Source organism: Schistocerca piceifrons, chromosome X (assembly GCF_021461385.2).
Source record: "Schistocerca piceifrons isolate TAMUIC-IGC-003096 chromosome X, iqSchPice1.1, whole genome shotgun sequence".
NCBI lineage: Eukaryota > Metazoa > Arthropoda > Insecta > Orthoptera > Acrididae > Schistocerca > Schistocerca piceifrons.
Genome location: NC_060149.1, coordinates 787,106,261 through 787,124,214, shown reverse-complemented (window position 1 = coordinate 787,124,214; position 17,954 = coordinate 787,106,261). Strand labels below are relative to the sequence as shown.

Here is a 17,954-nt window from a genome sequence, read left to right as displayed (position 1 = left end):
GTGGGTTTAATGCGAACAGAGGTGTGGATAGAGCCAGCAGAGAGGTGGTGGTCAATGTCTAGGAAGGTGGCATGCTGGGTTGAGGAGGACCAAGTGAAGCACATTGGAGAGAAGGTGTTGAGGATGTGAAGGAATGAAGATAGGGTGTCCTAGCCCTTTGCAACAGTTTAAATGTATTATCATTTTTTCATTTACTTTAACCTGCTAATACACAGGATTGAGAAAAAACAGATGTGGGGCTAATTACAAGTGGCCCTACTCTTTTCATAAATGATCAAACGAAGACCAGATGGAGGTCCTTTCATATACAGAGCAAATAAAGACTGGATGGAGGATTAGAAATTGTAGCACAAAATTAAAGACTCTCCCAAAACACATAATTTTCAGTACCAAGTGTAGTGCAAAAACGTTGGAAAATGTGACGTCAGCAACTGAAACTGTTACTGGAATAGAATTGGTCAGAAGTAAGTTATTTTCATTTGACATCACATCTAGAGCCATCACCATATATGTGGCAAATGAACTGTCATTTTAAGTTTGTACGTGAATTCAGCCTCAAGGAAAAACAGGTCAAAACCAAATTTTGACATTTGACAACTATCAGTTACCATGTTTTAGTAAACTGCTCCCTGAGGTTTATGAAATTTTTACATCAGAACAGGGAAAAATACCAGATTTAGAGACATTTCCTAAAAACTGCTGACTGTGCAATATAACCTAAAAACTGCCAATTTCACATAATTTTTTCCATCATCATTTATGTGACCTTTTCCTATCCCTGCCCACAGCCCACTTGACAACTAAGGTAAATTCATATAAAAATGTAAATGGCTACTCTAACGGACACACATGGTAGAAAGCTGTGGCCAACACTTCTTATTCATCCTCAATATTTATTAAGTTGCTAACAGTGCTTGCCTATTTGTGTATTTTAATAGAATATTTACTTTATTTTCTCTTTATTCACTTTAGTTTTTTCAGTAAAGTTCTCTGACACACAGTTATGGTTTATGTGATTCTGGAGTAATATTTTAGAGATAAACAACAATGTTTAAAAAATATCAGAAGAATGAGCAAATTTAACACAGAGAAAAGGTAAAGGGTTTCAATCTTACCAATATCCGCATTGTTCTTCCAACACAGCCTTGAGGGTGAATATTTGCAATGTAAATTGGTATGTCTCCTTCATTACTTCCAATTCCACCACCTATGCGCATTCCAAGATTTTCTTTTGGATCCTGAAAGAAGCAGAGAATAATACATTACCAATTATTAAACAAGTAATCCAAAGGATAATAACCTGCCAAAAACCTAAGAGGTACTAAAACCACTTCTTTTCACTTTTGCCATAGTCAAACACTGACAATGTCCATGTGTGGGGGAGAAAACTGAGAAATAATACTCAAACAAGTGGCACTGCACATGGCATGGATTGTGTCTAAGGACAATGAACTAACCTATGAAGAGAGACTATTTCTACATTTTTAACATACGCAACAGAGAGAAATATAACACACACAGTAACCACAAGAAAAAGATTCTAAATAAAATTGCAAAAAAATTGTTCCTGCCACACAGAGGGAGATGGATAGCAACATTAAAACGCTGACAGATAAATAAGATTTGGAACATTTGGTTCCTCTTGTTTGGCAAAAGAGAGAGTAAAGTGACCTACAACTTCTCATGTCCTGACAATTAGAGTATTTACAGAGTGAATTTTTACTCTGCAGTGGAGTGTGCACTGATTTGAAACTTCTTAACAGCTTAAAACTACGTGCCAGACTGGGATTCAAACCTGGAACATTTGTGTTTCATGCAAATGCTCTACTGACTGAGCTATGCTGGCAATGCTCACAACCCCTCCTCATAGCTTTACTCCATTTTCTCCACAAGTCCTGCAAGGTATGCAAGAGAACTTCTGTTATGGAAGATAGGAAAGAGATATTGGTGAAAGTAAAGCTGTAAGGGCACATCACAAGTCGTGCATGGATAGCTAGTCAGTGGAGCTTTTGCCACAAAAAGCAAAGGTTCAGGGTTCGGGTACCAGTCCAGCGCACAGTTTTAAACTTCCAAAAAGTTTCTATTACAGTATTTGTCAGCTTTTGTATGAGATTTAATTTGGTGCCACTTACATAAAAGATATTTTTTGTCTTCATTAAATCGAGTACATGACTGTTTTACATGAAAGATCCTCTGCCTCCGCATGTAATTTTCTGTAATATAGGATGGTGTGAAGGAATCTCGCTTATACATGAACTTTTCTTTATCAGCTTTAATCTACAAAATGAAATTGCAATGGAGTTGGAATTAATGGTACAAAGCAAATTATATTTCATTTTCATGTAATTACAGGTTATCTGTGGCCAATATTTTAAGATGTGGTACTGCACACACAGAAATTTCACATTATGTCCGCCAATAAGATGTGTCTATGTGGCTGCCTTTTCTTGCATGTACTTCACATTCCTTTGCTGGTGTTTTCTTAGCTCTCTTTTCCAAGTTTGGAAAACGTCTGGCTGTAAGGGGAGTCACTTTTAGTGTTTGAGGTGGGTGTCCAACCAATGATCCTTATCTTGGAGGAGATATGATTAACTGTTAAGACAGACTGATAATGGATTTTGTTCTGCTTTTTACCATTGTAATGTTACTTTTAATACAGAAAGTCACTGAGCAAGCCACGTTCAATAAATGGTGGATAAAAACATTGATAATATCCTTTTCAGTCTGGTCCATGGCATTCACTACCTGTGCAAAAGGGAATCACTGCTATCCACAGCTCCAACATTCTAATCACAGCCCATGGAAACAGACAGCTGTTACACGATGCCATATTTTTAACCTACTTTCAAATCCATCATCATGAAACATGGTGCACTGAAAAGTTTTCTGCTTATAGTGCTGCTGATACATTGTCCATAAAAAGGAGGAATTTCAACCAAGACCAAAACTGCTTTTCTGGAAAATAGTGTGTCAAGTGACTTCCTCTCTATATATAAATGATCCACCACCTCTTATAGTGGTTCCACTACAATGGCATGCTACTTTCTATGAGCTTAGAGCTGCATGTGTAATTTCAGATTCCCTACACCAATATTCTTTCATGCAAACAAGTGAGCTATCAATGGTCCGCAGTTCCACTTCTAGCTGTTGCAGTTTATTTCTTATTGACTGGACATTTTGGCGAAGAACTGATAAACACTGAGGACTCCTTACCTTGGAGCCTTCTCGTTTTTCTTGTCTTCCTCTAAAAAATCATTTTGGATGACAAGGAGCTACAGTTTCCTTGTCATTCACTTCACTATCCACTGTTGTTTCTGCTGTCTCCTCACAAATTTTTGCATGTTTCCTTGTCATTCACTTCACTATCCACTGTTGTTTCTGCTGTCTCCTCACAAATTTTTGCATGTTTTGCTGTTAATGCTGATGGTTCTATTGCTTCTAATTTTTTTGAGGTGTTTTTGTTGTTCCTGTTGTGTCTGATGGTGACTTAGCGACTAAGAGTTTGCTTCTGAAGTTATTTTCGTGTTTTTTCTTTCTTTTTTTATTTTCTTGGTTATCAGGTTCTTCATATATTCCTTACCCAAGCTGTTCAGGTGTAGTCTGTGTTTTTTGTGGAATGTGCATCCTATATCACTCACACCAACGCATTTCACATTTTTAAAATGCCTGCAGATTTTAGCAACCTGATTATTGGCACTTTGTATCTCTTTATTAACACAGAAGTGCCTCATAAGATCATGCTGATGCAGAATATTCACAATTATGACATTTGTATGTGTGAGATTTTTCAGACACTATTTAAGATCACGCATAGCACTCGCCATTTGGTTTTTGTATATGTTATTAGAACCTCCCAAAAGTACAACAAAGTCTTTATCATATAGATTTTTTTACCTCTGTGGATGCAATTATCTTTTTAATTTTACAAAGTGGGGATCCCGGTTTCACTATACCACACAAATATATATTACTTTCTTCTCTTAGTTTATTTGCACAACCATAACCATGACTGTCTGAAAGCACAAACAGTTTCCTCTTGGATTTTACAGTCTGGAAGTCATTTTGTGTTGTTTCACTAAACACTTTAATACAACTTTGGATCGGCAGATTTCCACTGTCCATTTTTACACTTGGTTCCTTATTTGTCAGTGTCAATACATTTTCTTCTCCTGCTTTATTCACACTGTTCTTTTGTCTTTGCCTCGTTCATGAGATCTGCACGGGCCTGCACTTCCACAGGCATCAGTAGAAAGTACTTGAAACAAGTTTTCATGTACACAGATGTTACTTTCACAGTTTTTTTGATTTAGCACTTGTTTCTTGCTGCTATTGTATGCCACATTTGTTCACTTTTCCTTAACAGTCGCACTATCATGCAAAAATTTCAGCACATTCAGTTCACTTTTTTCAAGCTGTAATTTCAAAATACCCATTTTTAAAGTGCCAATAATAAACTGTAAACTAGTTATGTGTTCATTTAGTTTGCTAATTTCATCCTTACAGTTTTCACATGGTTTCTTCTAAACAGAAAAACACATTTTTTTGGAAAGACACATGCTTAGCTTTTACCCTTGCTGTCATCCTGATTCAAGTTTGTTCACCCGGCTCTCACCATCAATCAAATCTTTTATTAGGAAGTTTTAAGAAGATTGCCCATCAGTGTTCATAAAAAAAACCCAATTTGTGGCAGACAAGAGACTGGTTCCTCCACCACAACAATGCACCTGCACACAACTATCTCTGTTTGAGTATAGGCTGACCTTTGTAGAAAACACAGTGGTTGAAACACTATGAATAAGAGGAAAAATATGTTCTGTATGGAAATTTCAACACACTACAAAAATTTTGGATATGGTTGAATGAGATTTTTAAAAATCATGAGTTGAGCTTTCACAAAGGGGTGCAAAAAGCAACTGTTAAAAACTTTTAGCACTGATACTGACCATAATTGAGTTATGTGATTTTTGGCCACAAATGGCACCATCTGCGGCAGTGATCGCAATTCAAATTGTGTGAAAATATCCGGGATAGTGCAGATTTTGGTACATAATTGTTCTCTTGGCAATTCAGTGGAAACTATTAGGGTTTTCACTACACATTATGCTGCTTAGCATATAGAGTGTATGCTAGCCAATATTTGAAATTAACCATAATTTGTCTATTAAGAGAAGAAATGCTGTTTGGTTATAAAACTTTTCTGTCACAAACTGAAAAGAAAGAAAAATAATCTTTACCTTATGAATAGTCACACACTTCTGCTGCATTGAAAAATTAGAAGCATATGAGCTCCTTTGGATGGATGAATCATCTGCCACTTCCCGGACATTATTTGGTGTATTATCCGATGTCTGTGGCTGTGCAACAGTTTCTATTGACTCCATGTGGAGAGCGTCACAAGACTGGCTGTGTAGTCGTTCACGTGCAGCATATGTTGCTGGCACAACATCAGATGAACGAGATACAGCAAAACACTGTGACAACACTTTATCCGGGCTACCTAAGGTCTCTGGTGCCGATTTTGTCCGACCATGGTATAAAGGTGGGAGCCGATCGGCTTTCTCCTGTTCTGGTGGTGGTCTTTTCAGCTTCTTTCGTGCAATCACAAGTGTTACACATTCATTGCTCTGCAAAATAAAACAAACACAGTAAAAAATGAGCAGACCACTCACTCTAACCATTCACTAAAAATTTACTGTATCCATAGTGCAATACATAGTAAAACTAGTCAGAAAGAGTGTGATATGTGAAGACTGTGTGCTGGAGTTCTATTGGGCTAATTGTAGAGGGGAACTGAGTGGGGAACTCTTATGTGGACCTCCCATGGGACTGTAGGCCCTGCAAAGAAGACAAGAGGATCACTGAACAGGAAGCAAAGATGTTTGTCTTTCAGGCTGAATTAGATCTACATCTGCATTTACATAGATACTACGCCAGCCACTGTACAGAGCTTGGCGATGGGTGCCCTGTACCACTTCTTGTCATTTTCCCTCCTGCTTCACTTGCAAATAAAGTGAGGGAAAAACGACTATCTATATGCCTCTGTATGAGGCCTAATTTCTCGTATTTTATCTTCGTGGTCCTTACATACTATGTATGTTCACGGCAGTAGAAATATTCATCAGTCAGCTTCAAATGCTGGTTCTCTAAATTTTCTCAATAATGTTTCTCAAAAAGAACATCGCCTTCCAACCAGGGATTCCCATTTGTGTTACTGTAGCATCTCTTAACACACTCATTTTGTTCGAACCTACTGGTAACAAATCTAGCAGCTCACCTCTGAATTGCTTTGATGTCTTCCTTCAATCTGACCTGATACGGATCACAAACACTTGAGCAGTATTCAAGAATAGGTCGCACCAGCATCCTATATGCGATCTCCTTTATAGGTGAACCACTCTTTCCTAAAATTCTCCCAATGAACTGAATTTGATCATTCACCTTCCCTACCACAGTTCTCACACACTTGATCCACCTCATATCACTTTGAAATATTACGCCCTATGCCTAGATATTTAAACGACTTGACTGTGTCAAGCAGGACACTAGTAATACTGTACCTGAACATTACAGGTTTGATCTTCCTACTAATCCACATTAACTTACATTTTTCCACATTTAGGGCTAGCTGCCATTCATCACATCACATCAACTTTTATCTCTCTACAGTCATTCAACTTCAACACCTTACCATAAACCATGGCATCATCAGCAAACATTCGCAGATTGCTGCCCACCCTATCTGTCAAATTGTTTATGTATATAGAGAACAACAGCAGTCCTATCACACTTCCCAGGCTCACTCCTGATGATACCCTTGTCTCTGATTAACACTCACCGTCGAGGACAACATACTAGGTTCTATTACTTAAGTAGTCTTCGAGCCATTCACATATCTGTGAAATTATTCCATATGCTCGTACCTTCATTAACAGCCTGCAATGGGGCAATGTGTCAAATGCTTTCCTGAAATCTACAAATATGGAATCTGGCTGTTGCCCTTCATCCATAGTTCTCAGCATATCATGTGAGAAAAGGGTAAGCTGATTTCGCATGAGCAATGCTTTCTAAAACCATGCTGATTCATGGACATAAGTTTCAGTTTCAAGATAGTTTACTATATTCAAACTGAGAATATGTTCAAGAATCCTCCAGGAAACAGAAGTTAGGAATATTGGTCTGTAATTTTGCAAGTCCATTCTTTTACCCTTCTTGTATACTGAAGTGACCTGCATTTTCTCCAGTTGCTTGAGACTCTGCTGAGCAAGATATTCATGATAAATGAAGGCTGGGTAGGGGACCAATGCTGTGGAGTACTCTTTGTAAAATTGAACTGGGACTCCATCCGGACCTGGGGATTTATTTGCTTTCAAATCTTTCAGTTGTTTCTGTATGCAAGAGATGCTTATTACTATGTCATCCATATGGGAGTCTGTTCAATGGTCAAATGATGGTACGTTTGTATGATTCTCCTGAGTGAACGATTTCTTTAATGTAAAATTTAAAACTTTGGCTTTCGTTGTTCTATCTTCAACTGCCACACCAAACTGGTCAACAAAAGACTGAATCAAAGCCTTAGACCCTGTTAGTGATTTTACATACAACCACAATTTTCTTGGGTTCTCTGGCATATCTTTTGCTAAGGTGTGACAGTGGTAGTTGTCATACGCTTCACGCACAGGTCTTTTGACAGATGCACGAATCTCTTCTAACCTTCACTTGTTGTCATTTAGGTGTTCCCTTTTGAACTGAGAGTGCAACAGCTTTTACTTCCTCAGCATCCACTGAATTTCGTTACTAAACCATGGTGGATCTCTTCCATCCTTTATCCACTTACTAGGCACAAAACTCTCCAGATCACAATTTACAATCTGCTTAAACTTTGTACATAATTCCTCTAAATCCATCTTTCTGGAACTAAGTAACACCAATTCACTGTCTAGCAGAAACACTCTCCTAGCCATCTTGACTGATTTATTAACTTTTATAATCATAGTTGTTATAATGAGATCATGATCACTTGTGATTTCTATACTGAAATTTTTGATAAGGTCCGGCCTACTTGTAGCTTCAAGGTCTAAGATATTTCCACTATGTGTGGGCTGCCGAGCTAGCTGCTCAAGCCAATTTTCAGAAAATGTGTTCAAAAGTATTTCACAAGATTGATTGTCTGTCTGCCTGTCTGTACCCCCCTCTATTGGATGCTTTGGGTACTTACATGCTACTGGCCGTAGACTTTGAATGATTCTAGAACTGTCACAGCAGAATCGGGTGGCCAGTAAAAACATCCAGCAATTAATTTGGTTGCACCTACACCCATTATACGTGACCAGATGACTTCGCTGTCACACTCAACTTTGACCCCAATAGAGAGTACATTTCTGTCAGTTGCAATGAACACTCCCCTTCCTATGGCCTCTAATCTGTCTTTCCAATATACATTCCATGACTCATTAAATATCTCAGAGCTTTCCACTTCAGGTTTCAGCCAGTTCTCAGAATAATTTGAGTTGAGAACTTTCCTGGAGGGCAGTAAATTTGGGAACTTTACTATAAATACTTTGACAGTTTACTAATAAAACTCTGGCAGTCGAAGTGGGTTTACTCTGAATGCTGTTTGACTTCCCTTGCTGGATATCAACTGGCGAATGTTCATCAGAGCACCTCAAACTACAGCCTAGCCTAAATTCCCTCATGTGCATTCCACGAGTACTTTCCTACGTGATTAGCTGCTTCCTTTGTGTAACGCATCCCTGACTTATCAAGGGGGGTCCTACAAATCCCCACACAATAATTCAGGTCTAGAAATCTACAGACAAGACCATCACAGAGTTGACGAAGCCTTTGGTTGATACCCTCCACATGGCTCCAAACCTAAGCACCCCGATTAACTCTGGGAACAATGCTGCAAATTGTGAGCTCTGCTTGCACCCCGTGTGTGAGGCCAGTAGTCTTCATCACCTCCACCAGCCACCTGTATGAACTGAGGATTGCCTCAGAACCCATGTGGCATCCGTCATTGGTGTTGACGTGAGCCATAACATGCAGACGACTACACCATGCATGCTCGATTGCCACAGGCAAGGCCGCCTCCAAATCTCAGATGACCCCCCCCAACCCCCCCCCCCGACAGGCATACTGAGTCCACCCTGGCTTTCTTTCCAGCCCTGACTGAACACTATCTGCCAAAGGAGCTCCATAATGTGCCTAACGTTGGAGCTCCCAATAACTAGCAAACCCCCCTCCCGCCCGCCCCCATGTGCCTCTTCGGACCCCGCCGAAGGAGCAGCCACCTGTCCGCTCACAGGATGAACAGGCGAGACCAGGTGACCAGTTTCCACATTGGCCCTCTGCCTCGAGTAACACAAACACGTTGCCACATGCCACTCGCCCTGCTGTGAAGGCAGATCCACCACATCAGGTGCACTAGGAGATGCCTCAGAAGCAGAGTCCGTGGGCAAAATAAGCAACACCTGAGGTGTCCCATGTGATGCATCAGATTCTCCACTACCACTACACCCCAAGGCAGCAGCCTGAAGGTGACTGACCATAGTCAAAAGCACATTCTGCTGTTCATGAACTGTGGTCAGTTCCTCCTGCATCAGCACACAGTATGCACACATCCTAGCCATCCTAGTAGAAATAACTGAAAAAATGAATTATAAAAGCAGACAATCCTAGATATGTAACTTGCTACCCTGCTGATGTGTCACTAACGGACACATTAATGAGCTATTTACCTGGATTTTCAGTGAGCAACTATTGCACTACAGACTGAATGAATTCACACTTACAAAAATGCAAGATCAAACCTCTTAAATGCAAAATTTGAACTGCGTATGTTGAAGGGAGGAACTGGGTAAACTTAAAAAGTAATGCGCAAAGCTACATTTGGGCTTCCAGTATCCAACAAGTTTGAATTGTTACCTGAAGGAGGAGGTGCAGCTGTAGGTCACAGTAGAGCATAGCAGACTTTTAGTGAAGAAACTAAGCGTAGATCATAAGAGAGTTTGGAAAGAAAAAATCTTGCTGAACGATTCTAGTCCTGGCAGGGGTGTGGGTACAGGACAAATTAGGAACAATATACCAAACTGCAAGTATTGTGAAGCCAAGTGCTAGTCTCCACTAGGTGACAGGACGTAAGTAAGTTGTGTAAGGATTTTGACAAAAAGGATTAGGTGATCATAGTAGTTGGAGCCTGGCTAAAGACAGAAATAACAGCAGTATGGGTGTCACGGATGGATCAATACTGCTGTGAGCCATGTGAATATGTAGTTGAGCAGGGTGTTGCTGACTGAAATGAAATCTCACATGAGTACAGTGTTTGTTGCTACAATTGGATGGAGGGGATATAACAGACATGGCCTATACCTGAATAACAGAGGGACAGACAGGTTAGCTGAGTAGCTGAGCTTATTGCACAAAATGAAGATGTATTTTTTTCAGAGGAGGTAAAGGGGGGGGGGGGGGGTGAAGGTGCACCATCACAAAAGCAAGATGCCTGTGGTTAATGGTTCAGTGGTGGTGGAGGGATATCTTTCTCAGGTTAGAGTCAGGAGGATTGAGTAATAAGGCCAAAGAACGTCTTGTCTGTTTGGAAAATTTAGAGGTTTACTACATCTAATCTGTATTACTCTTTCAACTTGCTGTTTTTTCCCATCATCTGTTTTTATTTTTCACTATTCTTTTCTTCCTGTACCACATAACTGAAGCTGGTACAGTGTTTGTTTATGCATTATCTTTAAATTCCAACTCTCTTTAGCAACTTTCCCTTAATTTTTACCTCCCTCTTTCATTATACGCAACAGTAATGCCCATGACAACTGACATACAGTTTCTGGTGGGTCCAGATATTCACATTTATAGTCAAATCTTTTGAACAACCCAGAATGTTCAAGTAGCATGTAGTATCAGTTTTATGTTGATGAATAAATCAATTTTCAACATGACAGACACAGAGGAGAGTATGGGTATCCTTACAAATATATAATGTCATTCATGTTACGGTTTAACGTATCAGTGTAGGCATGTTGTGGTCAATGTGTGGGGCTGCCAAGCGGACGCAGGTTCGATTCCTAGTACTGCCAGGGTTGTTTCCTTGGTGGGAGAACTGGGATGGGGTGCAATCAGCCTAATGAGGCGTCCTGAGGAGCTACTTGATTGAGAAATAGCAGCTACAAGGTCAAGAAAGCCAACAACAACATGAGTGCTGTGTGTGCTCACCCCATGCCCCTCCAAACCACACCCAAATAATGCTACTGGCAGAGCATAACATGGCAGTCAGGCCCAAATGTGGAGCTTTGGTTGTATTGTGGGCATGTTGATTGAAATCAGCTGCAACTTCAATCAAGAGATCAATTTAAATATCCAACTACATCACGGAGCCTCCTTCAGCCAGAACTAAAAGTTCGACAGAGTGTCTTGTGAATAATTGTAGATATCCAGGATACACACAGGATTCATATTTTGTAACAACCATGTGCTTGGAATTATTATCTGTGAAATTTCCAGATCACAAAAAATTCATCACGACAAGCATATTTTGACAAACATGTGGAGATAAACCCGCATATTCCGCTACTTTCATCACTGAAAAACTCTTAGCATTCTAAAGTACTGCGACCTTTTCATGCCATTCTATCATGTCCCTCTTGCATCCCCTTTTACAAAAGTAATATCAGATAGGAGCTACATCATAATGCCTCTGTGCATGCTCTAACAATGTGAATTTGAGAATAAACCACTACTCAAGCAAACAGAATAGGTGCTGAGCAGAAGACAGGCAAAGATGAAGGTTGATCATTATTTTGTCTTTTGGATGCACATTCCTTCTCAGAGCTAACCCCCCGCTCCCCCCCCCCGACACACACTATATTTGTTATAACAGTTATCAATGAACAATCAATTACAAAAGGTAAGATCAGCCATAAATCACCAAAAATAGTGATAATATGATTGTTATTTTAGTGGCTAATTTTGAAATATGTTTTTGACAGTGAATATCAATTCTGAGACCTGAATAAACCCTACCAGTTTCAACATGAAGGTCTGTTCACCAAACAAACCCATGACAAGTAACTGGTGGCTCTTATGTATCACTTTCTGCATGTGTGAGTAAACTGTTTATACTGATACAAATTAATCAAAATATTCATTCAATGCAGCACTGTGATCCTGAACATATAACTACAAAATTAAATTGTAATATATACAATAACAGATTAATCATCACCTGAATTAGCTTTGAAGCCTGATCAAGCCAACAGCTTGCCAAGTCTTTGCCATTGACAGACAGAATGCGATCATAAGGTTCTAGGTGTCCACTTTGCGCAGCAGGACTGCCCTGCATGATTTCCATTATAAAAATACCTGGTTCCATCCACCAACCACTCAGGCGAACACCAAGCTGCTGATTTGGCTGATGTTCAAGTGTTACAGTGTGAACCTCTACAACAGTAAATAAAACAAAAAATAAACTTTATGGTTACATCCCGCAGTCTCATATTCTGAACAGGTAAATCTCATTAGAAAAAGTTGTTCAATGAAAGCTATAAGACACAAATAAGAAATGGTATTTATGTCAACAAAAATTAATATTTTTATTTGGAAACATACAATTCTGAACTCTGTGGGGGAAACAGTGTTGAAGCTTGATTAAAATGTACAGCAAAAGGGAAATTTTGTAAATTATCACGAAAAAAGGATATGTGTATCACAGTCCTATGCAATGTTATGTCTGAAATTTGCTTGCATGTACAAGGCCAATGTGAAAAACACACAGTGAAAGAATAGAGTAAAAAGGAAGTTTTTCACTATAGCTTGTTGGTATAGATTAGCTATGAACCTGTGATAACACTGGTCAATGATACATACAATTCAATCCAACAAAGCTTCACATACTTATTTTTACATCTATATTTAAAACTTAAATCACATTTAGAACACATGTATTCTTGCATAAAAGTGAAGTACATGTATATCACATCTGAACTCTAATGACATTAGTTCAAAAATATTTGGGAGACTGTCATTTTTAAATAACTTTCTTGGAATTTATGTTAAAATCATATTTGCAATAATAATAACTGCATTACTATTATTATTAATATTGAATAATGAAACATTTAGAAAATAACAAAAGAATGTGTAATAGGAATTAAGTACTTCTGTTTACATCATGAATAATACCTTTATCTATGTGTTTTGAAACCACTTTCTCAGCAGTAAAAACAGTATTATATTTTTGATATAAATCAGATAGTCATCTGCGAGATGTGTCATGCCCCAATGACTAAATTTATAGGTGGCACAAATACCTTATTACATCCAAGACAAGTGATGGTTATCTGCTCACTTCTAGAAGTGTGTAACAAGTCTACAGTTATGTACCGACAGGATGAATATTACAGTTTTTGTATATTCACAGTGTGTCTTTGCCAGACTCATTATTTTGTTCAGTACCAAACTTTTTTGTTGCTGTATATGAATCTTCCAAGTCTCAAACAAACGAAACTTAGCGAAGCAATAAAAAGCTTGATATCCAAGTCAGAATGAACACATGCATAACACTCTCCAATTCCTTCAAACAAAACATTTTTTCATTTATGGACAAGACATCTGTTTATACAATCAGGTGACTAAAGTCATGTGATAGTGACATGCACATATACATATGGCAGTAGTATCATGTACACATGGTAAAAAAGGGTAGCACACTGGTGGAGCTGTCATTTGCTCTCATGTGACAAGGTTTCTGATGTGATTACGGCTGCACGATGGGAATTAAAAGACTTTAAATGTGGAATAGTAGTTGGAGCTAAAAGCATGGGATATCCCATTTTGGAAATCATTAGGCAATTCAATATTCCGAGATCTAGAGTGCCAAGAGTGAGCCGAGAATAGCAAATTTCAGGCATTAACTCTCACCATGGGCAATGCAGTAGGCACTGACTTCACTTAATGACCGAGAGCAGTGGAAATTGCGTAGAGTTGAATGTGCTAACAGACAAGCAACACTGCATGAAATAACCACAGAAATCACAGTGGGATGCACGATGAATGTGTGTGTTAGGACAGTGTGGTGAAATTCGGTGTTACGGGGCTATGGCAGTGGATGACCAATGCTAACAGCACATCGCTCGCAGCACCTCTCCTTGGCTCGTGACAATATTGGTTGAACCCTAGGTTACTGGAAAGTTGTGGCCTGGTCAGATGAGTCATCATTTCAGTATGCAAGAGCTCATGATGGGGTTTGAGTGTGGTGCAGACACCACAAATCAATGGATCCAAGTTGTTTACAAGGCACTGTGCAAGCTGGTGGTGGCGCCATAATGGTCTGGGCTGTGTTTACATGGAATGGAGTGGGTCATCTGGTCCAACTGAACCAATCATTGACTGGAAATGGTTATTTTTGGCTACTCTGAGACTATTAGCAGCCGTTCATGAACTTCATGTTGCCAAACAATGACAGAATTTTTATGGATGATAATGTGCCATGTCACCAGGTTACAATTGTTTGTGTTTAGTTTGAAGAACATTCTGGACAATTCAAGTGACAATTCTGGCCACCCAGCTCACCTGATACGAATACCATTGAAAATTTATGGGACATAATAGAGAGGTCGGTTTGTGAACAAAATTCTGCATAGGCAACACTTTCGCAACCACCAAGCACCAAGCACCACACAAGCACCACGGCTCAATATTTCTGCAGGGGCCTTCTGCCAACTTGTCAAGTGCATGCCATGTCAAGCAGCTGCACTACGCCACACACAATTAGTCCGACATGATTTTTTTTGTTTTAACTCGTCTAATTCTGTAGGACCAAATTGAGGAGCAAATCTCCAAGGTCAAGAAACATATCAGTACATGAAATTACAATGTAAAAGTAATAACAGATAAAATAAAATGTTTATGAACCCAAAAAAAGACAATCCAGAAATTTATGTAAATGCAATCAGTAATACAACACAGAAATCAGCTTAATTTTTCAAGGAACTCGTCAACATAATAGAAGGACTGATCTGTGATGAAACTCTTCAGTTTCAATTTGAAAGCTCATGGATTACAGCTAAGATCTTTGAGTTCTTGTGGTAGCTTATTGAAAATGGATGCAGCATTATACTGCATACTTTTTTGCACAAGTGTCAAGGAAATGCAATCCAAATGCAAATTAGATTTCTGCCTAGAATTAACTGAGTGAAAGCTGCTAATTCTTGGGAATAAGCTGATATTGTTAACAAGAAATGACATTAAAGAATATATATACTGAGAGGCCAATGTCAGAATCCCCAGACTAATGAACAGGGGCTGGTAAGAGGTTCACGAACTTACACCACTTATTTCCTGGACCATCCACTTCTGAGCCAAAAATATCCTTTGAGAATGGGAAGAGTTATCCCAAAATATAATACCATACATCATAAATGAATGAAAATAAGCAAAGTAGACTACTTTTTGTGTAGACCTATCACGTACTTCAGATACCATTAGAACACTAAACATGTCAGCATTAAGTCTTTGAACGAGATCCTGAACGTGGCTTTCAATGAGAGTTTACTATCTATCTGAACACTTAGAAGTTTGAATTGTCCAGTTTCATTAATCATATGCCTATTCTGTGAAATTAAAACATCAGGTTCTGTTGAATTGTGTGTTAGAAACTGTAGGATCTCTGTGGATGGCACATTGGAAGATACAATTATCTTCTGAATCTGTAGTTAATCTAGTTGGACCAGTATGTACTCTGCGTATTTTTGGATGCACACATTTTTGCAATACTTCATAGATCATGTCACATGTCACAATTGTAAACAAAAAAAAAAAAAAAACCACACACACACACACACAAAACAAACAGACAGACAGAGAGAGAGAGAGAGAGAGAGAGAGAGAGAGAGAGAGAGAGAGAGAGAGAGAGAGAGAGAGAGAGAGCTAGCTGAGTACTGGCAATTTCAGAACACAAAGTAATATCCAAATAGTGTTCCTGTAATGACACACTAATATTTTCAATTCAGAAACTGGTACTGTGCATATAACCGGTTTTATTGTAAATGGTTGTCTCTTCGTGGATTTAACAACCTCTTTCAGTGTGTAATTCAGTAAAGGCATCAGCTGTCATCTGATTAAATGAAGTCCAAGCCAATTATAAAATTACTGTCTTCACCACTGCAGACACCGAGTATAAAAATTGTTTGAATGCCAACATGAAGATGATGTGTGTACTGGTATTGTTTCTATGCTGTAATATCAGTACTCTGTGGCTTGGTGAGGATTATTACTGGCGACAGGGACAATGAAGACAAGCAATTTGTGAGTATGTGTTTGTGATGTTGGTCACTTCCCACCACTACAAGGATGCACAATCATACCAACAGAAAACCCTGTAAACTACAGAATACTGGAGACACATTAATCTAAAAGCAATATATGAACAAACACATATACCTGTGGAATTGTTACTGATTCTTAGCAAATATTTATCTTTTAATCAGTTAACAATTACTAACACAAACCTTCTACATAATGAGATGAAGAGCGGGCGGCATAACTTTCAATTCTTTCACGGTAGACGCCGAGGCGTAGGACAGGACATAATTTCCTTAGAGCCTGGCATGCCTGAAAATGTTTAGAAATTTTTTGTTACACTTAGTACAGCACACAAAACCAGAATGTTTGTGATTTATGGGCACCATAAATATTGATAGATTGTTGATGCTTGTAACAGGATCCCATCTCTTGATGATTTCTCTCTCTTAACAGGAATATGTTCATAGCAAAGCCATATGGTCAGCAGAGTCTAACGAATTCATAGACTGAGACAGACAGAGAGTGAATCAGCAAAACAGATTTCACAATTATACTCCTCTGTTAGTATACATAACTGTACCTTTCTTATAACACTGTATTTCTTGACCCAATGTTTGTCTGAATTTATCATATTTTGCAGCATTAAATAAAATGTACAATAACCATTATCAAAACATAGCAAAACATTTTTTCTTTCACACAAGTGCTAGTCCTACAGAGCACATATTGTGACACTAATGACACATTGCCCCACACTTCAATTTGGTCACCCACTGCTGAGAAACTTCAAAAGATCATGCTATTTGCAAAACTTTTGCCGACGAGGTTTTTTCACAGAGTAAAGCCTTGTGGCACACTTCCTTGTCTGGAGCTAAACAGATAACTGTGTCGCGTGCTATACACTCTGCATAAGAGTCATTATGGGCATCAGTAAAGATTTGACACTTACGGCAAAGGCCGTGAAGTTTGGCTGCCCAGGCCTTGCATGTCTAGTTTGATTTCTTGCGGCATCAGTAGAATTCAACTCACACTGCTATGATGTGTGTTCGTTTGTGATGGTAGTTGGACAATAAGCTACATGTGGGATCAAAAGTAAGATCTGCCAGTTCTTATAAAGGGGCAGGCTGACACAGTGATTGATACACCTTAGGTGGAATCCACGAGAGGAATAAGGCTTAGCAGAAATTTGAGTTGTCTCATCCCAAGCTGAAAAATGCTGTTTGAGTCTTTTTTTGTAAGCTTTCTGATCCTCGGATGGATCATCATATGGAGGAAAAGTTGGTGGACAGACCAGTGGAACAGTACCCCTCTGTTGATGGAAGCCGACAAAGTGGTCACTGCCAAAGTAAGCTGTTCAATCAGGGACAGTAGCACAGCGTCTATAATGACTAAACCTGATGAAACTACACTTAAAGACTGCACGTAAGGAAATGATTCCAAACTCATCGCCAATCATGTAATAACCAAGTTATACACAAAACCGATCCAAGTAACACAGATGTGGCTTTATTCATAAACCTCTGAACAATAACGGAAATAAGCCTCTTGGGAGTCCACACGTAACAAGACAAAAGAATCATACAGAAGATGCAATATAAATGATACACAGAACAACTGATGTCAGCAGTACATACTAAAAGAATATAGTG

General features: G+C 38.9%; 1 protein-coding gene across 7 annotated transcripts in view; it reads right to left on the bottom strand.

Annotated features, from left to right (window-relative positions):
• Positions 1-17,954, bottom strand: part of LOC124721462 (ligand of Numb protein X 2-like) — a 579,832-nt gene that overhangs the window by 25,615 nt on the left and 536,263 nt on the right. For all 7 annotated transcript variants that reach the window (XM_047246450.1, XM_047246451.1, XM_047246453.1 and 4 more), the window contains 4 exons: positions 16,512-16,614; positions 12,230-12,444; positions 5,235-5,624; positions 1,116-1,238 (listed from right to left, as the gene is read on the bottom strand). In XM_047246450.1, coding sequence (XP_047102406.1) covers positions 1,116-1,238; positions 5,235-5,624; positions 12,230-12,444; positions 16,512-16,614 — 831 coding nt within the window. The remainder of the gene's footprint in view (positions 1-1,115; positions 1,239-5,234; positions 5,625-12,229; positions 12,445-16,511; positions 16,615-17,954) is intronic.